The 20,923-nt window shown below is 47.6% G+C and overlaps 1 protein-coding gene across 1 annotated transcript in view; it reads right to left on the bottom strand.

Moving 5' to 3' along the window:
* Positions 1-396: 396 nt before the first annotated feature.
* Positions 397-20,923, bottom strand: part of LOC131211635 (histone acetyltransferase KAT7) — a 58,309-nt gene continuing 37,782 nt past the window's right edge. The window contains exons 6-8 of the mRNA XM_058205200.1: positions 9,063-9,220; positions 7,463-7,558; positions 397-701 (exon numbers count right to left, since the gene is read on the bottom strand). Of these exons, the coding sequence (XP_058061183.1) occupies positions 582-701; positions 7,463-7,558; positions 9,063-9,220 (374 nt within the window). The 3' untranslated portion in view covers positions 397-581. The remainder of the gene's footprint in view (positions 702-7,462; positions 7,559-9,062; positions 9,221-20,923) is intronic.

Raw genomic sequence — 20,923 nt, 5'->3', positions numbered from 1 at the left:
GATTACTGAGTATTTTTATACTATTTGGTTTTTCTTTTTACATTTACACTTATATTGTGATATTTACAGCTCTGGAAATGATTAATACGAAATGTTTTATGTCTCTTCATTCTTTACTATGCTATTGTGACATTTTCTATTCGCACCGATTCGCAGCACACGGAGAGGTGACATCGAAGATAAATAACATCGAATTACTATTATGCTACTACACTACACTACTGTTGAGGTTTAAAAGTACTGATTTTTGCTACCGAATGCACTCAGGCGGTTGTTTATTTGTATCAAAGTCTTTACGCAAAAAAAGAATAAACTTACTCCCTGTGCACAAAAAAATCCATGTGCCCCCAGGGGCAAGCAAACTAACTTCATTTAATGAGTAAAATTTACGCTCAAACTTGACGTCCAAGTAGACATCTTCCTGTACATATCCTGATCCGTAGCACGATGCCAAGAAGGGCCATTCACAGAACGCTCCGGAAACTGTTCTTGGTTAAGCAGTGGTTCGTCCCGAACGACGACGGATGATGGTGACCAACGTTGTTGTAATGATTGTGAACGTTGTTCATGTGTGGCTGACGCTAGGAAGATGGCGTGGAAGGAGCCGGAGCCACAAACGGTGTCCACTTCAGGCAGGACTGATCGATCTTGGGCATGTTACCGCGACGCTTCACCCGCTCTTCATATTCCTCTAACACATCCTGTGCAAAAAAAAATCGAGACATTTGTGGGCATAAGAACGGGCGTAGAAAGTTTGGAGCTTCCAGCTAATAATGCTACTACATTCTGGGGGCACGTTCCGCCAAGAATGGCATAATCAATTTAATGTGCAATAAAAAGCATAAAATAAATAAAATTGAATTACACCAAACAGTGGTCGTGTGCAGCGCGTGTTTCGTGTAATGTGCCAACACTGGAATGATTGAACTGACCGAGCGAGCAAAGAGAGAGCAGCAGCAGTTATCAAATTTTTATGACTCGTTAACAGACACTTTCGCGTTGCCGGCAGATAAAATTACGCCGAAACTAGGCATTACTGTACACAGTTGGCAATACAAACTGAAACAACTTAGCTTAATAACAGAGCCGTGCCGTGGTGGACACAACCGGCCGAGTGTGGCTGCAGGTTGCAGGGAGAAAATGCACCTTACGCTGTCTGTGCTGTGTTTGGCCGGATGAATCGATCCGAAGCCGATAATGGGGAAAATTATTTTTTTATTTTTCATTAAGCTCACTTCATTGGGATCGATATGCTGAAAACACACATGCACGAGCGCGCCGACGTTGCGTGAAAGGTTCGTGAAATTAATCTTCCGAGTGTGCGGTTTTATTTGATGTTGCCTTGCGCCCAAATATTCGGCCATAAATTGCGTTTTTATCGATCACGGAACCGGCAAAAAAACCCCAAAAGGGACAAAGCGACGCTCGGTATGATATGCTAGGCAGTGAAGGTGCAAATGGCTCAATTTACGATCAATCCCCCAGAGCAATCTATCCTGTAGCGGAGGCCAGGTTTCGACCCCAATGATGATTTGGTCGCTGGCGGGTACGTGAAAGTGAAATGATTATAGCATTACCGGACAGGGCCTTGGCCAGGCCGTGCGTGTGGTGCTGTTTAAAAGCGGATGACTCGATGCATCGATCCGGCTTTTGGGACGGACGAGAAGAATCGTGCTGTAATTGGCGAATGGCTGACCCAGGGTCCGGTGATCTGCGGTTGCGGATGTACATCAGCTGCACGACGGTGGGCAGCTCCATTTAAATGGCAGTTGAATAATGCAGCAACACTGATGCACTGCTGCTCGTGGCCAAATCGTGGCCGAGAACATGATCTCAACGTCGCTTATCTATACTGCACCGCCGTAATTGCAAAGGATCGGGTGCTGCCACAGCTGCTGCTGCTGCTGCTGCTACGCGCCAGGTTCTTACGCAGCAATAAGTGGCCATTAAAACGTGCAATGCCCGGTTTTTTACCTTCCTCCGTTTTTGATGATCGATTTCGTTTGTAATGTGGAAACCATAAAAAAAACTCAAAACATGATCGATACCGATGTTTCGGGTGCAGCAGAACGCCGCCGAAATTTGATTACTCCAACCGGTGAACGAATTGAGGAAAACGTAAACGACGTGGACAAATTAGCAGATCGTTCGCATGGTGTTGGTAGACCTGGGTGAGTGTGTTTTTGTGGGTCGAATGTCGAGCTGATCTCGGTGGATTCATAAAGTAGAGGGAACACTGACGGTACTATAGTAGTCTTAGCTAAAAAGAAGTTCACGAAACTAATTCATAAAGGACTTTGAATTGTATGAAAAAATGACATAGAAAGAAAACATAGAATGGTTGCTAAAAACAAGATCAGCCTGTTGCTTCCCATAAGCGTAAAAAAATTACTAAACAAATTGCAGGTTAACCCCAAGTCTTAATGGATGACTTTTATCCCCGATCGTAGGGCACAGATCCAATCGGGGTCAAGATAAACATACTCATAACAGGATCTTTTTTGGACTTCGGTTTTTCACAGTTGAAACTTCTGGTAGGTTAGATATCCTGTTGGTACAGGTTTTCGTACAGCTCACAGTCCAGTGCTTTGATTGTTTCTTGAAGCAGTTTTGCTTTGTGTCCAGACGTATTGTCATGGAGGCAAGTTACCGCATCTTCTGGCGCATCCTGATCGTTTTTCGAGCAATGTGTGGTTCAAATTGATCATTTGTTGTCAGTAGTAATCTGATTTAACGGTTTCACCAGTTTTTAGAAGCTTGTTTAGGATACATCACACCTTTCTGGTCCCATCAGAAAGTCCTTTTTCGAAGTCCTCCGACGCTCCTGCTTGTTAAGTCAAAATCGCAATTTTTTAATTTTTTTACGCCACTGTGATCTTTCAAAAACAAGCTTCGACAAGCATTTGATATGATTCTGTAGCAGTTTTATTTAGCAGGTAGCAGAAAAGCAATGATCCCCGGGAAACGTAATTTTCAAGCACAAAAGTCAACATTGTCTAACCTCTTCAATGGCAAGTAGAAAACCAAATATTTTTAGTTCGACCTGGAATCATTTACCTAACGTTTCAACAAGTCAGAGTTGTCAAAAAATATAATGAGGAGGGCCAAATTGACAGGTTGAGCCATCGTTTACACAATCTGATATCATAGATCTAAACCTAAACTAAACCTGGTACTAATGTAGTTTTTGTATCTTTTGGAACGGACAGAGCCGTATCAACTTAAGCTTGATGCACTATCAGGGATCGACCAGACGTCTTTCGCATAGGAACCGGATCAAATCGGTATTACGTAGAGGGATGATCAATGGACGATCCACAACCTACTACCGGATTGGTCAAAATTGGGCCATTTCTTTAAGTGCGCGTATTTTTGACAAATACCTTCAAGCATTCACCAGATCACTACAGACACAGAAGAAGAGCACCTGCATTGACATCTTCCTAGTTGGGATCGTTTCAACGACGCCATTTTTCAAGGGAGCCCAGATGCGGTAGCCGATCCTTGCTTGGCCATAGACCGGTATAGGTCTCGTTTTTTCACTTCGCTGCTCTCTCGGACCACTAATTGTTTGCCACTTGGGTTTCGGTCGGGGCCACCGGCCGGCCGGCCGGGACCGTAGCGCCCGGAAACAACCGGAACGGATTGCGCAAACGCGCTGATCGGCGCGCAGCAGCTCACTTATCAGCGCACCACACAGACACATTTTGCACTTTGCAACGCGCCAGTAACTTGGTTCCCGACCTAACCACCAGTCAACGGCCGTGTCCGGTACACGCGGCGGGCCCGGCGTGTGGCCAGCGGCCAGCTCCTCAGCGCTTTTAGTTTTTGCAAACCGGCAAAATCCAGGAAACGTCCGTCAAAAGAGCAATTACACGCTAATTAGCGAGATACGTTCCAAAAGTCGTACGGCGGCGGCAGCAGCACGGAGCATTTTGCGAGCAGGCAGCCGACGGAGAGGGATCATCTGCCCTGGTTTGGGGCCTGGCCTGGCCTGCGACGTCACCGAGTCTTCGCTCTGGCGGCCGCCATCGGAACTACACGAAGCGAGCCCCCGAAACCGGTAGCCTGAGTCGCTGGCTGACTTGCTGGCTGGCGACGGCGGCCTAATAGAGTGGATGTGCGTGACAGTGCCACAACAGTGCCAGCTGACCGCTGTTGGGCCGGATCGTTTCATCAAACTGTCAAATTTGTTGAAGCGTACCAATCAGGTACCGTTAGTGAGTTGAGTTGTTTCGGTGTAAAGTAGGACCGCCTCTCGCCGGGCCGCAGATATCTCGGACAGATCACCACTCAACGCAATCGATCCTATCGATCGGTCGGCGGCTGCTGCTGCTACCGCAGACGGGTATTAATATTAATTCCTGCTTAAGGGACCCCACTACGGTCGTGGCGAGCGTTCTTTGGAGTTACAATAAAAATCACCAAAGTGCGTTACACATACTCCTAATTAAGGAAATCCGTAATGCCACGGTAACGAGGTTGTTTGACCGTGTTTAGCGCAGCCTTCCGGGCAGCGCCCGGTGCAGCCGTCGGCGCATCGGACCGCTATTACTAATTAAGTTATTACTCATTTACATTTTGAGTGGTATTTTTTTGCTAATAGCTATTCGTTATGACGTTAGCCGTGCGCTCTCCTCGATTTTTGCCCAATGGGGAATACTCCAAAACGGCCGAGAGTGTACAGGGATTAAAGATAAGCGCACGGCTGATGGCCGCGCTGCGCCAAGACCTGCAGCAGCAGATGGCCGGCACGATGCAGCGAACGATTATATGTTTGAGGACGATTAACTTCGCTCTGACAGATAAATGAAATTCGTGTGTCCTTCTGCCTCTCAGTCTCAGTTCTCAACGACGACAGGTGTTTTCGTTGCGCTCCTTCTCCGGCCGTTGGTTTTTAGTGGTGGCGTCAATATTTTTATTGGCGAAACCGAAATCAATTTACAAACACATTCTGGAGGCTTTTAATTGAAATCCTAGCACAGGACTCGAAAAGATCTGCTCAACCTTAGGAGAGATAGAGAGAGCGATAGAGAGACACACGGGGTGAAAACCAATTAGCTTCTCCTTTTTTATCTCCTCTCGGCGGCGGCGGCGACGGTTGTAAAACCGCCTTCCAGCGTCGTCGCCTTTGCGTGTTCCGGAGCTTCAGTGAGCCGGGAGGGACGGGAAAAAAGATGGCGTCACGAAACGAATCCCAACCAACCGACAGAAGGATGAATTATGCAGCTCATCATCACGGAGGATCCGATGGGATCGGTACACGATCTCTGTACGGCCTATCGGAAATCGTTTGCATTATAATTGCGTTTCAATTATCTGCAACTGCAGCTCTCTAACCACACTCTCTAAGCGCACCACACCCAGTTCGTTAACACGCCTCGAACGCCTCTTCCTGGATGGGCCCGGAAAGGTGTTAAGCGCTGCTCGAGTGGCTCCCCCGGGTGTTCTGAAGAATCGAAACAACAGAACCCCAACTAACGACCGCCACTTTTGGGAGTGTTTGCGTTGTTTATATTTCAAATACTGATAAGTATCTGCCCGATCCGCCCGATCCGCCCGAGGCTGAACATAATGATTTTTTGGGTGATCGAGGGGCTGCCGGTGGTGGCTGACGCCGGTTCAGACCCGAAATCGGCTCCACCCCTGTGGTCGGATTCATTAGACAATAAAAGTAATCGCACTTTCGCATTTTTGGCCCGGGCCGACCCCGGGTCCAAGATATCCTGTCGGCTGCACCAGCTGCGAATATCATTAATGTCAATTTATTTGCAATCAGTTGGAGCGGGCTTGGAGCGCGCGCATCTTGGAGTCAGGAGCCTCTCTCGAGTCCGTTCGGTTGCATCTGGCCCGTCCAGGATCCCGTCGATCCGGACCCCAGAAAGAGGCCCTCGAAGAAGATTAGCAAAAAGGTGAAGCATTGTTGTGTATAAATTAGACAATCGCGCGCGGGACGGTGCTATCGATATTAACACGCCATATGCCCGGGATGGACCGTCGATTCGAGGCAAGGTGCGCCCAGCCCAAGGCGAGCAGCTCGAGACTCAGCTCATTAACGCCATTAACATTATAAATTGGATTTACTCAATCAAGCCAGCCTTCTGCTGCTGATCTCGACCGGATGGGGCCCGTCGACGGCAACAGGACACTCGATACTTTGTTGTTTTCAGTTAATGATCAATTTATTCGTTGGTGCATCGGTTTGTCGATAACGTAAACAACTAATCAACGGGTAAATTGGCTCTGAATTGAGACATTTGACAACTTTTTTATGACCCGATGCAACGAATGGCTCAGGGACCAGGGATCGCCAACGGGGAAGAAATTGCAATTAATCGAAAGTCGTATTTTTTTACGATTGAAAATGCTAAAACACACGCATCAGTACGCTTGGGCTGTAGAAAACCTTTTTATGTTCGAATGAAGAAACCGCATAAAACACTAGCATTATGGCAAACCACCCGGAAGACAGGCTGTGGCTTCTGTTCTTGGAACGAGCCGACAATGTAATCATCTCCCGAAAACACATTCACAAAAACAGAGTTTGACTCTATTTCGAATGACGTTGTCGCTCGGTGCTGCTTAGATATAATTGTGAGCCATAACAATAAACTTTGATGGGCACTAATGACACCCTTCCAGTGGGTTCTCCCATATTTCTATACTCGAAGTTCATCGATATACAAATTAATTGTAGCATCTCGCTCGGAACACACAATCCTGGACGGGACGAATGTAATCGCAAGCATCTCAGACGCAAGCGGCTTAGAGCACATCTGCGATGCCCATCGATCGATTAGAACACTGTTTCGCCGGACAACGGCTGAGTCGCAACACACGGCTCATAACGAACAAATTAATTTACTGTTCATTTGGCGTTTGTCTAATCTGGCGGATCTATCTGATCTGACACTGCGCAAGAGCAAACAAAACGAACACTTTAAAACCATCAAGAAAGGAAAATGAATGTAATATCGGCGTTAAATGCTACCTTCACCCCTTATTGTGTGGTGGCAGAATTCGGAAATCGCACAAATTATCCGTGCCATTTGGGAATGGCAGGACCCCCCCACACACAGCTAACAACGTTAATGAGCCATTTCCAAATTGGACAGAATGCAGACACGGCCGGTGCAACGTGGGATGCGCTCGTGCGCGCTCGAGAGCCTCGAAAGCAAAGAACTTCAACGCACGGACAGGAAGAAAGACTCGCTTTGAGCGCGCTCCTTCCGAACATCATCCGAGTACGGGTGCACCTTCCGTCAGCGACGGGTCTCGAAATTGGCCGCCAAATCCTTCACGGTGCCTCGGTCAACCCCGGTCACAACACAAGCTACTGGCTACGAACCCCACGGAGCAGTGAAAACATATCATTGAATAAGAAGCGGTGGAATAACTTCAAAAATAAACTACTTTATTTAAATTATTTCTCCGGCACCGGATGAAATCGAGTATTACTCACCTGCTTCTTCAGGATGATGTGCTTGCCCTTCCAGTACTTCATCATGCCGAGGGCCTGCAGCGTGCTGACGATATCGTACGAATTGATGGCCATTTCCTGAAATCATAAAACAGCGAACCCGGTAACCATTAGGAAGCGTTTAGGTTGTGGGTCCAACTACTCTAGCGATCGTTACGCTCTTTCAACGATAGGAAATTGTCTGCAAGCAAAGGAGGTTATCCATCTTCTCGGGGCTGCTCCGGGAAGGCCTCACGAGAAAAACGCGGCTCTTGACCCTCGGCTCCCAGCGGACCCAGCGCTCCGATGGGAGTATTAATATTTACGACCTATTTAGGTGAGCATTAAACCGACGACAACAACGGTTCGGAGATCGCGAGCGATGTCTTTACTGCGAACGTACTGCAGGAAAGTTGCAGCCTTCCGCTTGTGGTCACTTGTGGTTAAGCGTCGCCTTTTTAAACTGTGTTCATTGAACGTATTATGCCCTAAATTATGTTTGGACAGCCAGGACTGTCACACAATGGCAATTGGTTTGGTAGAATTCCCGTTCCCGACATTTCGCTTAACTTTAACGCGTGTGCATCAAAAATTCACCACATGCGTTCGTGGGCTTGTAATATGTAAACACATTCGTTGTACTCTGCTATACGAATTTTGTGTTCACAGGAGGTTAAAATGACTATCGTTGCATATGCTAACGAAAAAGTACTTTCTGTTTGTTCAACTTCTGAATTTCTAAAAATCTATCCAATTCACTGAATAAAGATGCAGTATTATATTGATTTTCTTTTCAGTTGTTCACAGTTTAAGATAACATTAATCATGAGCAACTAGGGAGCAGTTAAGTGATGCATCGTACCACATCCTTCCATCTGCAGGTGCAGCACGATCTGAAGAAGCACCTCAAGGCTTCCAGCCACTAACCACGCGAAACCGAAATCTACCATCTAACCTGTCACTCACCGGTAATAAAGTGGAAATGAAATAACATTCGAGGTGTGAAACCGCGTTTATCACGGATACACGGGTCTTCGCACGGAAAACGCACGGAAGAAACTGGTTCATCAGTCGTCTCGCTGCGGCCACTCCAACTAGCCAGCCAGCTGCTGCCGATCGAGAGTTTCAAATTACGAACTACTGCACTCGCTCGCTGCCTTGGACTGCATCGTTTCGGCGTCCCGTAAGTAAGTGACCCGTTTTGGCGGTAAATTGGACCACGATTAGCATAATTTCACTGCAAACCTTGTTTGATTTTATCGGCCGAGGGCCGGGTCTCGGGTCCCGTGCCCGGCGGACGCCAGAGCGAGCGAAAAGTGCCAAAAGTGACCTAATATGTTCGGCCCCCGGGGCGTGTGGTTTGATCGATGGGTTCGATACGCGTTTTAATTTACGGCGTACATTATGATGACAACGAGAAGCTAATTTGTCAAACGCGACCCTTGAGTGCTGGCGCAAATCCGGCGCAAATTGAATGCTGTTCCGGCGAGGTCTCTTCAAAATGAAGGGCAAGATGTGTAACGATGATACACTTAAAGAGATCATAAACCTAATTGCTACTTTGGCTTAAATATATTGGCCTTTTCGTTCGTGCGGAACATACCTGTGAGATATCCTTTATGCTGAGCGTGGTACCAGGTCGCGAGCACAGGTATGCCAAAAGGACGTCCTTCCAGTACGATCGGTACGATATCAAGCCCAGGTCAGACAGTGGCTTTTCGGGTGAACCAATCTTTCCTTCGACTCGCGTCAAAAGGTAACCTGTAAATAAATAAAGGAAATGTTGTATATTTGCTTTGCTTTCGACAACTTATTCTACTGGAAATAAAAGTTAACATAAACCATATAAGCAGCATGCATTCGATTGCTCATTCTATTTCATGCTTTATGCTGTTTATGCTCCATACAGCGCCATAATGTCAAAAACACGAAACATTAAAAAATCGATGTAATTTGAACGAAACCCAAGTTATTATTTAAGTAGCAACTTAAAGTTCGAAGGGATCGAACTGACGACTCCCATTTCTGCAAGGACGTGGAACACTCTTGCAGACCAAGGGCCACTCGGCGGTTTTATAGGGTGTTCTATCGAGTATTTGGATTGCAAAGCGATGGTCCAAATTATCGATTGTAGCACGTCCTGTGAAAATCTGGTGTCGTCTAAGTTTTCAGCTTCAATTTCGCCGAAGAACCAATCAGCCAACATTTCTCGGTAGCGAACGTCGTCGACGGCTCTTTCTTCATTTTCGGGGGAAAAATGAGCTTATGATGACGTCACACCAAAGTCCCTACCAAACCGACACTCGTTGTGGGTGCATTGGGCTCTCTTGCACGATGTGTGGGTTTTCCGAGCCTCAAATAGGAGAATTCTACAATAACATAACCACCGAGATGGAAATGAGCTTAAATGAAATGAGCTATTCAAATTTTGTACAGTTTAACTTGAAGACTCTCCACTTTGGGATTAAGTTTTAAAAATTTTCCAATTTGCTGGAAGCGTTTAGTGTCCCATACTGTTAATGTCAAAGTTTTTACTAAATGTTTACAGGTTCCAGAATGAAGTTTGGCATTTTAACAGTCAAGCAATCGGTAGTTCAAAATCTAAACACTTGATCGATCATCCTATAGTTGCCGGAAAAGCAAGTACGTTCCACGTCCTTTTAGAACATGCTATTGTGTTTTGAAATTAACAAAATAAATTAGAAACTGTCTCTTCAAATACTGATGCCTCGGAATTCTCACAACATCCGAAAGTCCCCGACCATTCCGATGAATACAGTGGATCATGCTTGAAAAACCACAAACTGAATCCATTTTGGACATACTGTCCGAACCTGCCACCAAAACCCAGCAACTATCGCGAATCGCGATGTTTTGGGTTGATAAAAGTTTTGAGACAATTAAAATAATTTATATCGCGAAGCAAAAATTCCAGGCCAACGTTCCAGCGCTAAACGTGTCGGCACGACTTCCTGTCTCGCCAACGCGCAATGATTTGCCGATTTTCTAACAGCCACACAGCAATGGAAAAAATGCGTGTAACTCTATTTATAGCCTCTGATTCGCCACCGCAAAAGCCCCTCGCGCCATCGTCAAACTTCGTCAACCCAACATACACGAAAAACTGTTGTTTCGTGTGCATTTAATTTCTTGAACAAGGTTTTGACACACCACCGACATTCGGACGATCGGATGTCTCGGGTCCAGAACATTGCGTGACATCCGCGAGCGATCCTCGAATGTTTCGACTTTGTCGTTACATTTATTCCATTTCCTACGGCCCCATCCGTTTACGGCTTTCGTAATCCGTCTGCCTCCGTCGTCCTTTGCTGCCCTTTTGCGCTTCTTCCGCAAAACATTAGCATGTATTTGAGGTGCGCCTTCAGTTTAACACCAGAAGCAGCAACACGACAGGACCAGGGCGATTGAACAGCGTTTGGGATTATGTGGCCGGACTAATGACAGCCGCAGCCAGCAGCAGGTGATGTCAGCCAGATAGCTGGCAAAACTGTGAACATATGCCGCAGGGTTTATTGGTCAGCTTGCTGTCGCTTAAAATTGAAGAAATACGAGTTTCTTGCTGGTGTTGTAGGGCCAGGTCGGCAGGGTCATGACTTGGGACGAGTGCTGGCAGCACTGGCGACCGTGTTTTAAGACACAACACCGTTTCATGAAGGCTAGCGGAATAAACAGCGAAATTTGGGTCATTCAGTGCAAAATATAACGATAATTCGCATCCGGCTTACTGGCTTACTGGTGGCGTAGATCGACCTTAAACCTCGAAACGCGCTGCAAGAAGTTTAGGAAAGTTGAAGTTTATTTCGCTCAAAGATGTTTGATTAGTAAACATGATTTTTGGAGTAGAAAGAGGCCAACGAACTTGCGGAACCACGAGACAGTTCGAAAAGCAACTTAGAATAAGGAAAAAGGGGTAAGAATTACAATCAAACAGATCGCAATGACTGAAAAGGCATTACACATCAACCAAGGAACAGTTTCGAGCAAAACTGAGGATGGATATTGGCAAAATCTTTCGATCTGTGGATCGCAACGTCTGACAGCTAAAAGATAAAATTGGAAGAACGCATTTTTGAAGGCATCTTAAAGCCGAGAAAAAACATCTCCAACAGGCTTTTGAATCGCTTATGAGTCACCGCAACGACCGTATTGGAATTAGCCGGTGGCAAAGCCAACGGGACTTTGAGCCAATGGAAAAATGATGTCGTTTATGATTTATTGCTTCTTCCATGTGTTCAGTGTTGTTAGTCCAAGTCTAAGACATCGTTAGACAGATCGTTTATTACAATTCAGAGTTCAGACACATAAGTTCAGACAAAGAAATAATTTAGAAAAAAGGTAACGCGTTTTTTAAATTGTAAAAAGTTCATGAATTTGTGTAATAAATCTTTTCCACTACAGTTGAAGATAAGAAATACCTCCTCAAATGCATACGTAATAGCCTTACACCGAGTAAATAGAGCCCCCACTCAGCAGCTTCACCAGCGAGATGCAATTTTCATCGGGCTTGTCCGCCACACTCTCCGAATGCCGAATTTTCCACAAAACTCCGTAAAATAAAGCGCGGCCTGTTTGTGTGTGCGGGCAGACTGGAAAACTTATTGCCAGGACCGTCACCGTGCGGGTCGCGGGATGGAAAATGCTGGCAGATTTTATGTACACCCAACTCGCCGAACCAATACGCCGGGGCCGGGATACAAACATTCCAGAACACACTCAACACAAAGGTCCACCAACAGGGACCACCACCATCAGCATCAGCATCAGCATCATGGTCGTCGTCCCCAGGAACATCGAACCCGCACGCGGCCCAACGTCCTTGCACTAAAACGAGAGTGACTCACGCGAGTGAGACCCTTCACACGTCACACGTTCGATTTCCCATTTTTCCGGAACCCGGCCGCGGCCGCAGGCGTATGTAAATTGGTGCCGAAAGTTGTGCCGTTGTGACAAAAAAGCACGACCCACGGCCAGAGCAGCAACCGGAAGCATAAAAAGCAGCTGCCCAAAAAAAAAGGACTCAGAAGACTCAGAGCCTGCCGAGAGCCGAAAAAAGAGAGGAGAAGGGATAGAGCGAGAAGTAGAGAGATAGAGAGAGGTGAAAGTTCATTATTTCCGGCTGCCAAATTGTTGGGACACCGGTTTTGTGGGCTCCGCTAACGAGAGACAGGAAACGTGACGAACCTACCTCACACCAACCGGCTGTGAGCGTGCCCACGACTGTGTGGGTGTAGGGACGGAGAACATAATATGCTACGCGCATGTATGTGCCTCTGAGGAGAACTGGAGACACTCCGGAAAGGGCTCCGTAGCGTGGAGTTTAGCGACCACATACATACCCGCGCTTCCGCTATCGTACTCTTTCACTCACTGTTCACTTTCTTGTTAGGCTCCCGGTTTTTTTTAGCGAGGACCTTCACCGTCCGTTAGGGGAGGTCTTAGGTACATACACACATCGGGGCGCTGCACCGGCAATGCTGGTCATTTTCCCCTTTTTCCCGGCTGCAATAAACAATCCAGAGACAAAGCTCGCTTCGCGTACACCAATACTGGTGTTGGCTCATAGGTTCGTGGGCTTTCGATGGGGCGGACGAGTAGGGACCGGTGCATCACGGCGCAAGGGACGAAAACCGCCCCCCCCCCCCCCGGCAGGAATCCCAGAGCAAGGCTAACGACGCGTCATTTGGAAAACCGACTGCCCTTGTGTTGGTTGGTTTCTTCTTCCCCGTCGGCGTCGGCAACAGTAAACGCAACGCAATACATTCCCGGGCCGTAAAGAGTAGTAAACGTGTCCTTTGACGGTGTGGAACAGGAACAGGCGAGTGAGAGAGCGCGAGAGAACCGGAGCGGCCTGCGTAGTACAACGCACGGCCTCCAATACTGAACGCCTACAACACAGACACAGGCCAAGAAAATGGAAAGTGAGGTTGGGAAAACCGATAAGCGCCAGTCAGCCGATAGTGAGAGGGAAGTCGGGCTAGACTCAGGATCGTATCGGTGTGGCATGCGGTGGGGTGCGTGGTGTCCCGGTGCCTAGGAGTCGCCGACGGGGCGCAACGGCGGGTACTCTAGGGCGCCACACCAAAGCTGCGCACTGTTGGCGTAGGTTCGGGTCGGGACCGTCTGCCAGAAGCCACCACACCGAGGGGGACATCAGCATCGCCACCCGCAGCGAGCGAGCGAGATGGCGGTAAAGTTGGTCGCTCTCTCTCTCTCTCTGTCGCACTCCCGGGGAACTGGGGCCGGGTCGGGCCGGGGTTTCCCATGCATATTCTGGATGAGTTCGAAATCGAATGTTTTGCTTTCGCTGGGCCGCCGCCGATGAGTCGCTTCGACTGGCCGTAGGTTTTGATTTGCGAGTTCGAAAATTAAAATTACAAAAATTAGTGTACTCAAATGATGACTGATTTCTATTCCGATATCTTGTTCGTGGAATGTACAATCAATACCGAAACAGCAATTATTGTTGCAGGAATATCTACGTTCTGATAGAAGAGGAGAAATCATTGAAGATTCGATAACCTTGCGGGGTCAGGTCTTTCTGAATCGTAGGTAACATTTAACTATCGTAACGCCACCCGATCTTGAACAATTTAAATTGGATTCAGCAGCTGGTTAACTTTTATGGAGAACCCAAAAATCAATCAAAGATTCATTTACTCTGTGTTGGTGTCGATCAAACGATCAAAAAGTGAGTTTCAAGCAGCATACGAATGAGATCCACCGTTATCCTTACGCTTTTCTACGACTAATCCCCCGTCTATACGCAGCCCATACCGTTAGTCCTTGTTTTGTTCTTCAATGAGGATGATCAGATAGAAAAATTCGATTGGATTTGATTCTGGGGAATTAGGAAGACGACTGTAAGCAAAATGAAGTGTATCTTGTTTACATCAGCTTCCAGGACCTTTTTCCCGATATTAATCCACACTGATATTGACACCAGACTTGGAGGATATCCATGGCTAAATAGCTAAATAAAATACATTTTTAAGCTGAACCAAGCGGCCGTCTTATCGCATCCGATGTTTCTCGCTGCTAGGACTCGCTCATTGCTGCTTTGTTACGGGCCTCGTGACCATCAATATTAACTCTCTCCAGCGTAACTGTCAATCCGTAGAATTTTATGTGCAGTATGTTTAATAAATAGTACGAGTACTTTAAAATGTATGAATCTGAAGTACTCAAGTACTTTTATCTGAATTCGTGCAATGCTCGTCTCTTCAACGTGCGATTGCGTTGTTGTCAACTGATCCTAGCGTCTCGTTGACACGAACTTAATAGCTTCTACAGTGGTTCGTGACCATTATAACAGGGTTCTCAAAATTACTGCATATTATTGGCATAAAAACTCTGGATATTAGAATTGATATTAAATCAATGGACGACTGGTCCGATTAGAAATAGAAAGATGTTTCAGAAGACCAACGTTAACCACACATTTATTTTGCTGCCCCAACAGTGCAGCAACTTGAATCATTCAAATTTGTGATCCTGTGGGAAAAAACTCTGTGAAAAAACCCTCCTTTGGACTGTGGTCACCGTCCAGGACGCCCAAGACCAATGTTAGGCGACCTTCCGGATTCATTGACAAATGGGAAGCTTTTAGTTTACATCCAATTCCCGTGTATCTTGTGTTTCTATTTTGCTCTTTTTGTCGCCCATATCTTGGAATTCGGAAGAGCCAACATTAAACTTACATTAAAACGTCCATTGGTTCAGGCGGGCCGTCAAAACGTCCGACGATTCCGGTTCGGGTAATTGAGCGATAACACCGTGAGGTGGTGGCTTGTCAACGTGCCGACCACCGGCTGACAGGTGAAAGTGACGAAAGATGCTTTTCTGTCTCTGCTTCTCCCCCTAACTCTCTCTCGCTCTCTGTTTTCTTTGCTTGTCCTACTCGACGCACGTCCAACTATTTCAAACATGCCACTCAAGCCACCCGAAAAAAAACGGTGGCCAGTGTGTGTTTGTGTGCGTATTTATTTCATTTTTTCGCGTCGAAAACATAATTTTTAATTCGCTTTGCCCGATCCGTTCCCGGCGCGCTCGGACCTCGGACTCATCAACTGCAACTTTGTTGCTGCACCGGAACAACGTGGCATCGGCGCCACGGCCCTTAATTGCATTACACGCCCCGGTGCACGTGCCGTCGATCTATCTTTTTTTGGCCCAGCAGAGCTCCGCCTTGCGGCCTGGCAGAGTCTTCTGATGACGCACTGCCCTTTTCCGATCGGAGGTCGGAAATTCGTGGCTTTTTTTGGTGTCGTGCGGTGCACTTTGGCCCTTGTGTATGTTTTTTTTTGGTCGGGATCTTAGCCACGGAAAGATAATTAAATTACACTTTGCATGCTCCCATCTCACTCCGCGGCGGGCCTATTAACCGCTCCTTGGTCTCCGGGGATCATCCGACCGTAATTGAGTAATCAATTAGTGTGATTTCAATCATCCACCGTCTTCCATCCTCGGAGACCGGCGACGGCGGCGGCGGCCCTGGGAGCTGGGTACATTTCACATTTGCATAACACGTCACTCTCGATGTGGACACAGCACAGTTCTCTGGGGAACTCTCGTCGGTCTCGGGCCTCCCGCCCCGCCCGGGAGAGTTTAGGCCCCAGGGGGAGGGCAGAATAAAAAAAATGCCGCTAGCTCCAATTACGACCGACCACTTACCGTGAGTCTTCGTCATCGCCAGCTCGGCGACCAGCGCACCACCCATCATCAGCTGGTTCCAACAGCTGGCTAGGTTCCCAGAGACTGGGAAAATCTCATAAGGACTGCCTAATAAAGTCTCACGAGAACTTCCGTGGGCAGCGGCGCACCACATTAACAGCTCCCGTGGGGAACCTTGCCTGTCTTTGCAACGGAGGCGACGTCCGAAAAATTGATTCACATGCACTTCCGGACCCACGCTGGCTCACCGTACGCCGTGTGGCGATCGGTGAGGTTAACAACTTAACCTCACATTTACCTGAGCGATGCCTGGGAAATAGACATATTCGCTGAATTTATGAATACAATTTACTTCCCCGTGCCGTGAGACGCCGGCCGGCCGGCCGACCGCCTGCCCTGCTTGAGGAATCGTTATTTTAATTCAACCGCCTTCCCGCCCGTTCAGACGCAAGTGCACGCGTTTGGGTTTTGCGTGGCCGCACGCTTAGGCAGAACGGTTAATTTGAATATAACAAACTACGGGCCAGACATCTGCACCGATTAAGACGATTATCGCCGCCAGTTGGAACGCGCAAGGAATTTGGACCGTGGGTTGACATACTCGACCGTGAAAGAGGAACAGTTTTGAGTAGAATCCGTTTGATAAACCTTTTCTAAACCAGTACCGAGATGCTCCAAAATCAAGGGGAAATCATTACAGAGAAGCTACTCTTTCAACCGTCAGCTGCACAAGGGCCATTCAGAGAATATCGCGACATTTGAATAAATATTGGTTTATTCATATGCATGTGCCAACGTTTTTTCTAAAGTTTCGCGGAATGTGTCATCGTGTTAGTTTTTCACGAAAAAATTTGATACAGATTCTTCAATCCATTTTTTGGAGTAGACAAAAATCAACGATGAGCCAAGATACGTCCAAGGAAAACAGTTGTCAAAAATTTACTGATCGCTAAAAATGACCGAATTAGTGAGAGACGAGAGTAGCTACATAACGCCACCAAAATATCGAAAATCGAATGTACGTAACCTGCGGAAATTCAAATGTCGCGATACTTTTTGAATGGCCTTCGTATGTCAATCACCCGATATAGGCTTCTCAACAAGCCTTCTTCAGGTGACCCTAGTCCCTACGGTCGCCTAGCGAAATTATTTTTTGTGCATTTCCTTTATTTAATTTAGGACAAGAATGAGTTTATGTGCGAAGTGCCTTTGAAGATGTCATGATGCGTTCCTGCCTGCAGATATCCATCATGAGGTTCGTCCATTTGCATATTTCATATCTGAGGAGTACATCTGAGGAGGATTCTTATACGCTGACATGTCGCTTGAATCTCAACCTCTAATGTTGTCAAGCCCTTAACTCGAATCTCGCCCGATCGGCAGATTTCATACGCCGAAGCCCAAGCTGCGACTTGTTAATGAGATCACCTGGCCGGCGGTTAAAACACAGCGGTCGACCGAACGGTGGACTTATCAGCCCCTGACGTTCCCAGACGAGCGCGTCCGAGTTGACGTCAATCTGCGATTGTGTTTATTTTTCGCAGCAGAAGCCAGCCACTTCCGGCTGGCCGGCCATTTCGCAAACGGAGCGCGAAAATTATGTGCAAAACTTGTTGGCGAACCGCTAAGACCGAAACCCGTAGCTTGTTTTGACAATTTTCGCGACGATGACCGATTAAGAAGGAGACGGTTTTCCGTCGGCGCACCCCGGCCCATGATTTGTGTGACAGCGCAGTTCCGAAATCAAAACTGCGGCCACTGTAGGCTCATCAAAGAATGGCTACGCCGGAAATGGCTCTTAATTGGCGATGCACGGTGGGTGATGCATTTTAACTTAGTGTCCACGGTGCATCCACAGATAAGAAATAATGAATTAAAAGCTATAAAAAATGTGACCAGCATTTGAGTGCTGGGTTTGCAGATTTCTCAACCATTACATAAACCACAGGGCTTCCCGACTTCCCGACTGCAGACGGGGACACCGAAGGCTTAATAATCAAAAACTGAATATTTCACCAACCTCGAGCGACTTCGAGCGTTTGCCTAACCTCAAAGCGGAACTACGCCAGGCTCGGCGCGTTTGAGTGGTGCTGTCCACGGTTTGAGCTTGCCTGCCTAGCACGTGTACACAGGTTGGAAATTGGAAGAAGATTTATGCTCCCGCTGGCCCCCGACATTCCCGGTGCCCGGGGCAAGAACAACGGCGGCCGGTGTGAAATAGATGGATTGCGTTCCGATTTTCAGCGGGAACCCGCGGGAAGACGACAGACGACAGGCGGCACAGGTCCGGGCGAAACAAAGAAGAAAGCCCCGACCCTTTTGCAGGGCCCACACCTCGGCCTTCCACATCCTATAGGTGATTGATTTATGGTTTTATTGCCACTAAACTAACAGTGCGCGCAACTCTGCGCTCAACATTAGACCCCGGCTATGACGCCGCTATGCGCCGCGGTAGCAACCCTTTTTTTTCGGGGTGGCGAAGGCAAGCATAATCCTCCGAAGAAAAATGCCGAAGCCGTTTTAAGGGCCCCGGTTGATGGCCACCTTCACACCATTAGTGTGTACCGGGCCGAAGGAAAATTTAATAAGAAGTAATGCGAGCGCTGATTATCATAATAAATTGAGTTTTTATTTATTGGCCCCTTTCGGCGGTGCAGCGAAAGTTGCGGCAGGTGAGCCGTCTGCACCGCGCTGCAAGTGATGGCACTTTGACGAAAGGGCACTTTAATTAAAAACGATTTTAATGTTTGCTCTGACGCGCCCGCTACCGCAGCATATTTGGTGTTAATGGCGGCGTAAAGCTCCACAACGAAATAAAAGCTACTTTCCCAACTACAGGTGCACTGTTTAGAGACTCTTTGTTCCGCATAGGTTCAGGCCCGTTACAGTCTGCGTTTTCCTGCCGGCCCGAATCCCGGATGGCAAGGATACGGAAGTGGCTGCCCAGCAAACCAATATGTCCCACGCGCGAGCGGCACTTGTGGAACGGGTGACGCCAATGCGCACGTATCGAAACTGGACGAGTTCAATGAACGCAGGACCTCGGCGGCGGAGGACTCATCCTGCCAGCGCCAGCGCTAATGCGTCTGTCTGTGCTGTCTGGTCCCCCGGCCCGTGTCTGGTTCTGGACGCGCGTCATCTTTGCGTCCTTGTTCCCGGTTCCAGGATGTGTGTTGTAGTGGTCTCTTTCGTTTCGTTTGCTCTTGAAATTCTCCGAGCTGCAAGGACTCGCCCGACCGGCCGGTCGGTCTGGCCGGGCCCGCCGGGAACTCTGGAGCGCACATACAGAGCCATCAGCTGGATGGCAGGATGCTTGGCGTACCAGGGGCTCAGAACGTTCCGAGAGCGCCGGCGTTACCAGGGGCGACAGTAATCAAATAAAGCATGGCTAAAAATGGCGAGAGAAGCCCAATAGGCCGGCCAATAGAGAAAGCGGCTACGTGTGGCGAGAGAATGTTGAGAGTCGCCGATGGAACCACAACCAGGAACACAGCCGGATAAAACGATAGACGCCATCACGGAGTTGTGCGTCTGGTTGGGGCAAGTTGGAAAGCATTGGTAATTTTAGAGCTCTGACTTGCTTCACGTTAATTTCCAAACCTCAACATATTTATGGGAATAGTGAAATCGATCCCTTGTACTTTCCGCTCGAAGATCTCAAACAAAGTCCGTAGTCGAACCAAACAAACTGGCTATCCCCGGAGCCGACCCTCGCTAACAAGCCCACCGGAGAGGCGTCTCCGAAACGATAATTGGCCTGACAACTTTATTTATTCCAAGGCTTTGCGGACCAAGGGTTCGCCCCGGCCCTGCCAAGATGTACGACTGTGAACTATCTTTCCCTATGTTACCGAAAGCGAGATGTGTTTGATAAATCGATTCCGGTTCGCGCACAACATTAGCGCGAACGCGACAGTGACTTAACGGTCGGTCGATCGGATGGTGTATAATCGCGACATGGCCGCGCCGTGGGGAAACATCGCTACCTCATTACTGCCGCCCTCGAGAAACGGTGGAGGGCCAACAGTTTATCACTTCCACGCATTTTTCCTCTGTCTCTAATGCAGATATTACCATGCAGCTGGGTTTGGAGCGCTGTGTGTCTTCTGCCGGTAGTTCCAGCGCAAGAAAATGAATTGTCTTGCTTCGGTCAATTAATTTCGGAGAGCTTTATTTGTGGCGGGAGCCCATCTTCGCCCGATCGTCGCCGTGTGGCAAAAGCCACCTGCTATCTACTAATTAACGAAATATATCTGCTCACCCGAGTGAACGACGGAGCGGGTCGAGAAGCTGAAGCAAGGATCACACCGTTTGTTTGACAATCTTTCGCCACCGACTGGCGGCGGGTTGGCCAACCCGGTTACGCCGAGCCAAAGCTCCCAAACAAACTGTTTTAAAATGACCAAAAGAGGTATTAAAATAAAAGAGAAACTCTTAAGGGGCTGGGAAAATAAACTATAACACGCCTGGGTCCAAAGGTGATAGCAAACAAAACCGAAACGTCTATCTTTGAGCCACGACTTGATGGATATGCTGCATATGCTAAAACTGAATCCCGATTCCGTGATCGAAAACATGAATCGAAGATAACAAATAATGTCCACGTTACAAGTTAGGATAACTTAATAATAATAATAATCCTAATCCTAATGTGATAGCAAATATTCTAAAATATTCGCGCAAGCAACCAGAGTTGAAAAGAGTTTTCGTACAAATTAAAGACCAAAAGATTTTTTTTTAAATTGCCGAAACAAAATGGGAAAAATCAGAAAT

This window comes from Anopheles bellator, chromosome 2 (genome assembly GCF_943735745.2).
Source record: "Anopheles bellator chromosome 2, idAnoBellAS_SP24_06.2, whole genome shotgun sequence".
Classification (NCBI taxonomy): Eukaryota; Metazoa; Arthropoda; class Insecta; order Diptera; family Culicidae; genus Anopheles; species Anopheles bellator.
This window is presented reverse-complemented; position numbering and strand designations above follow the sequence as displayed.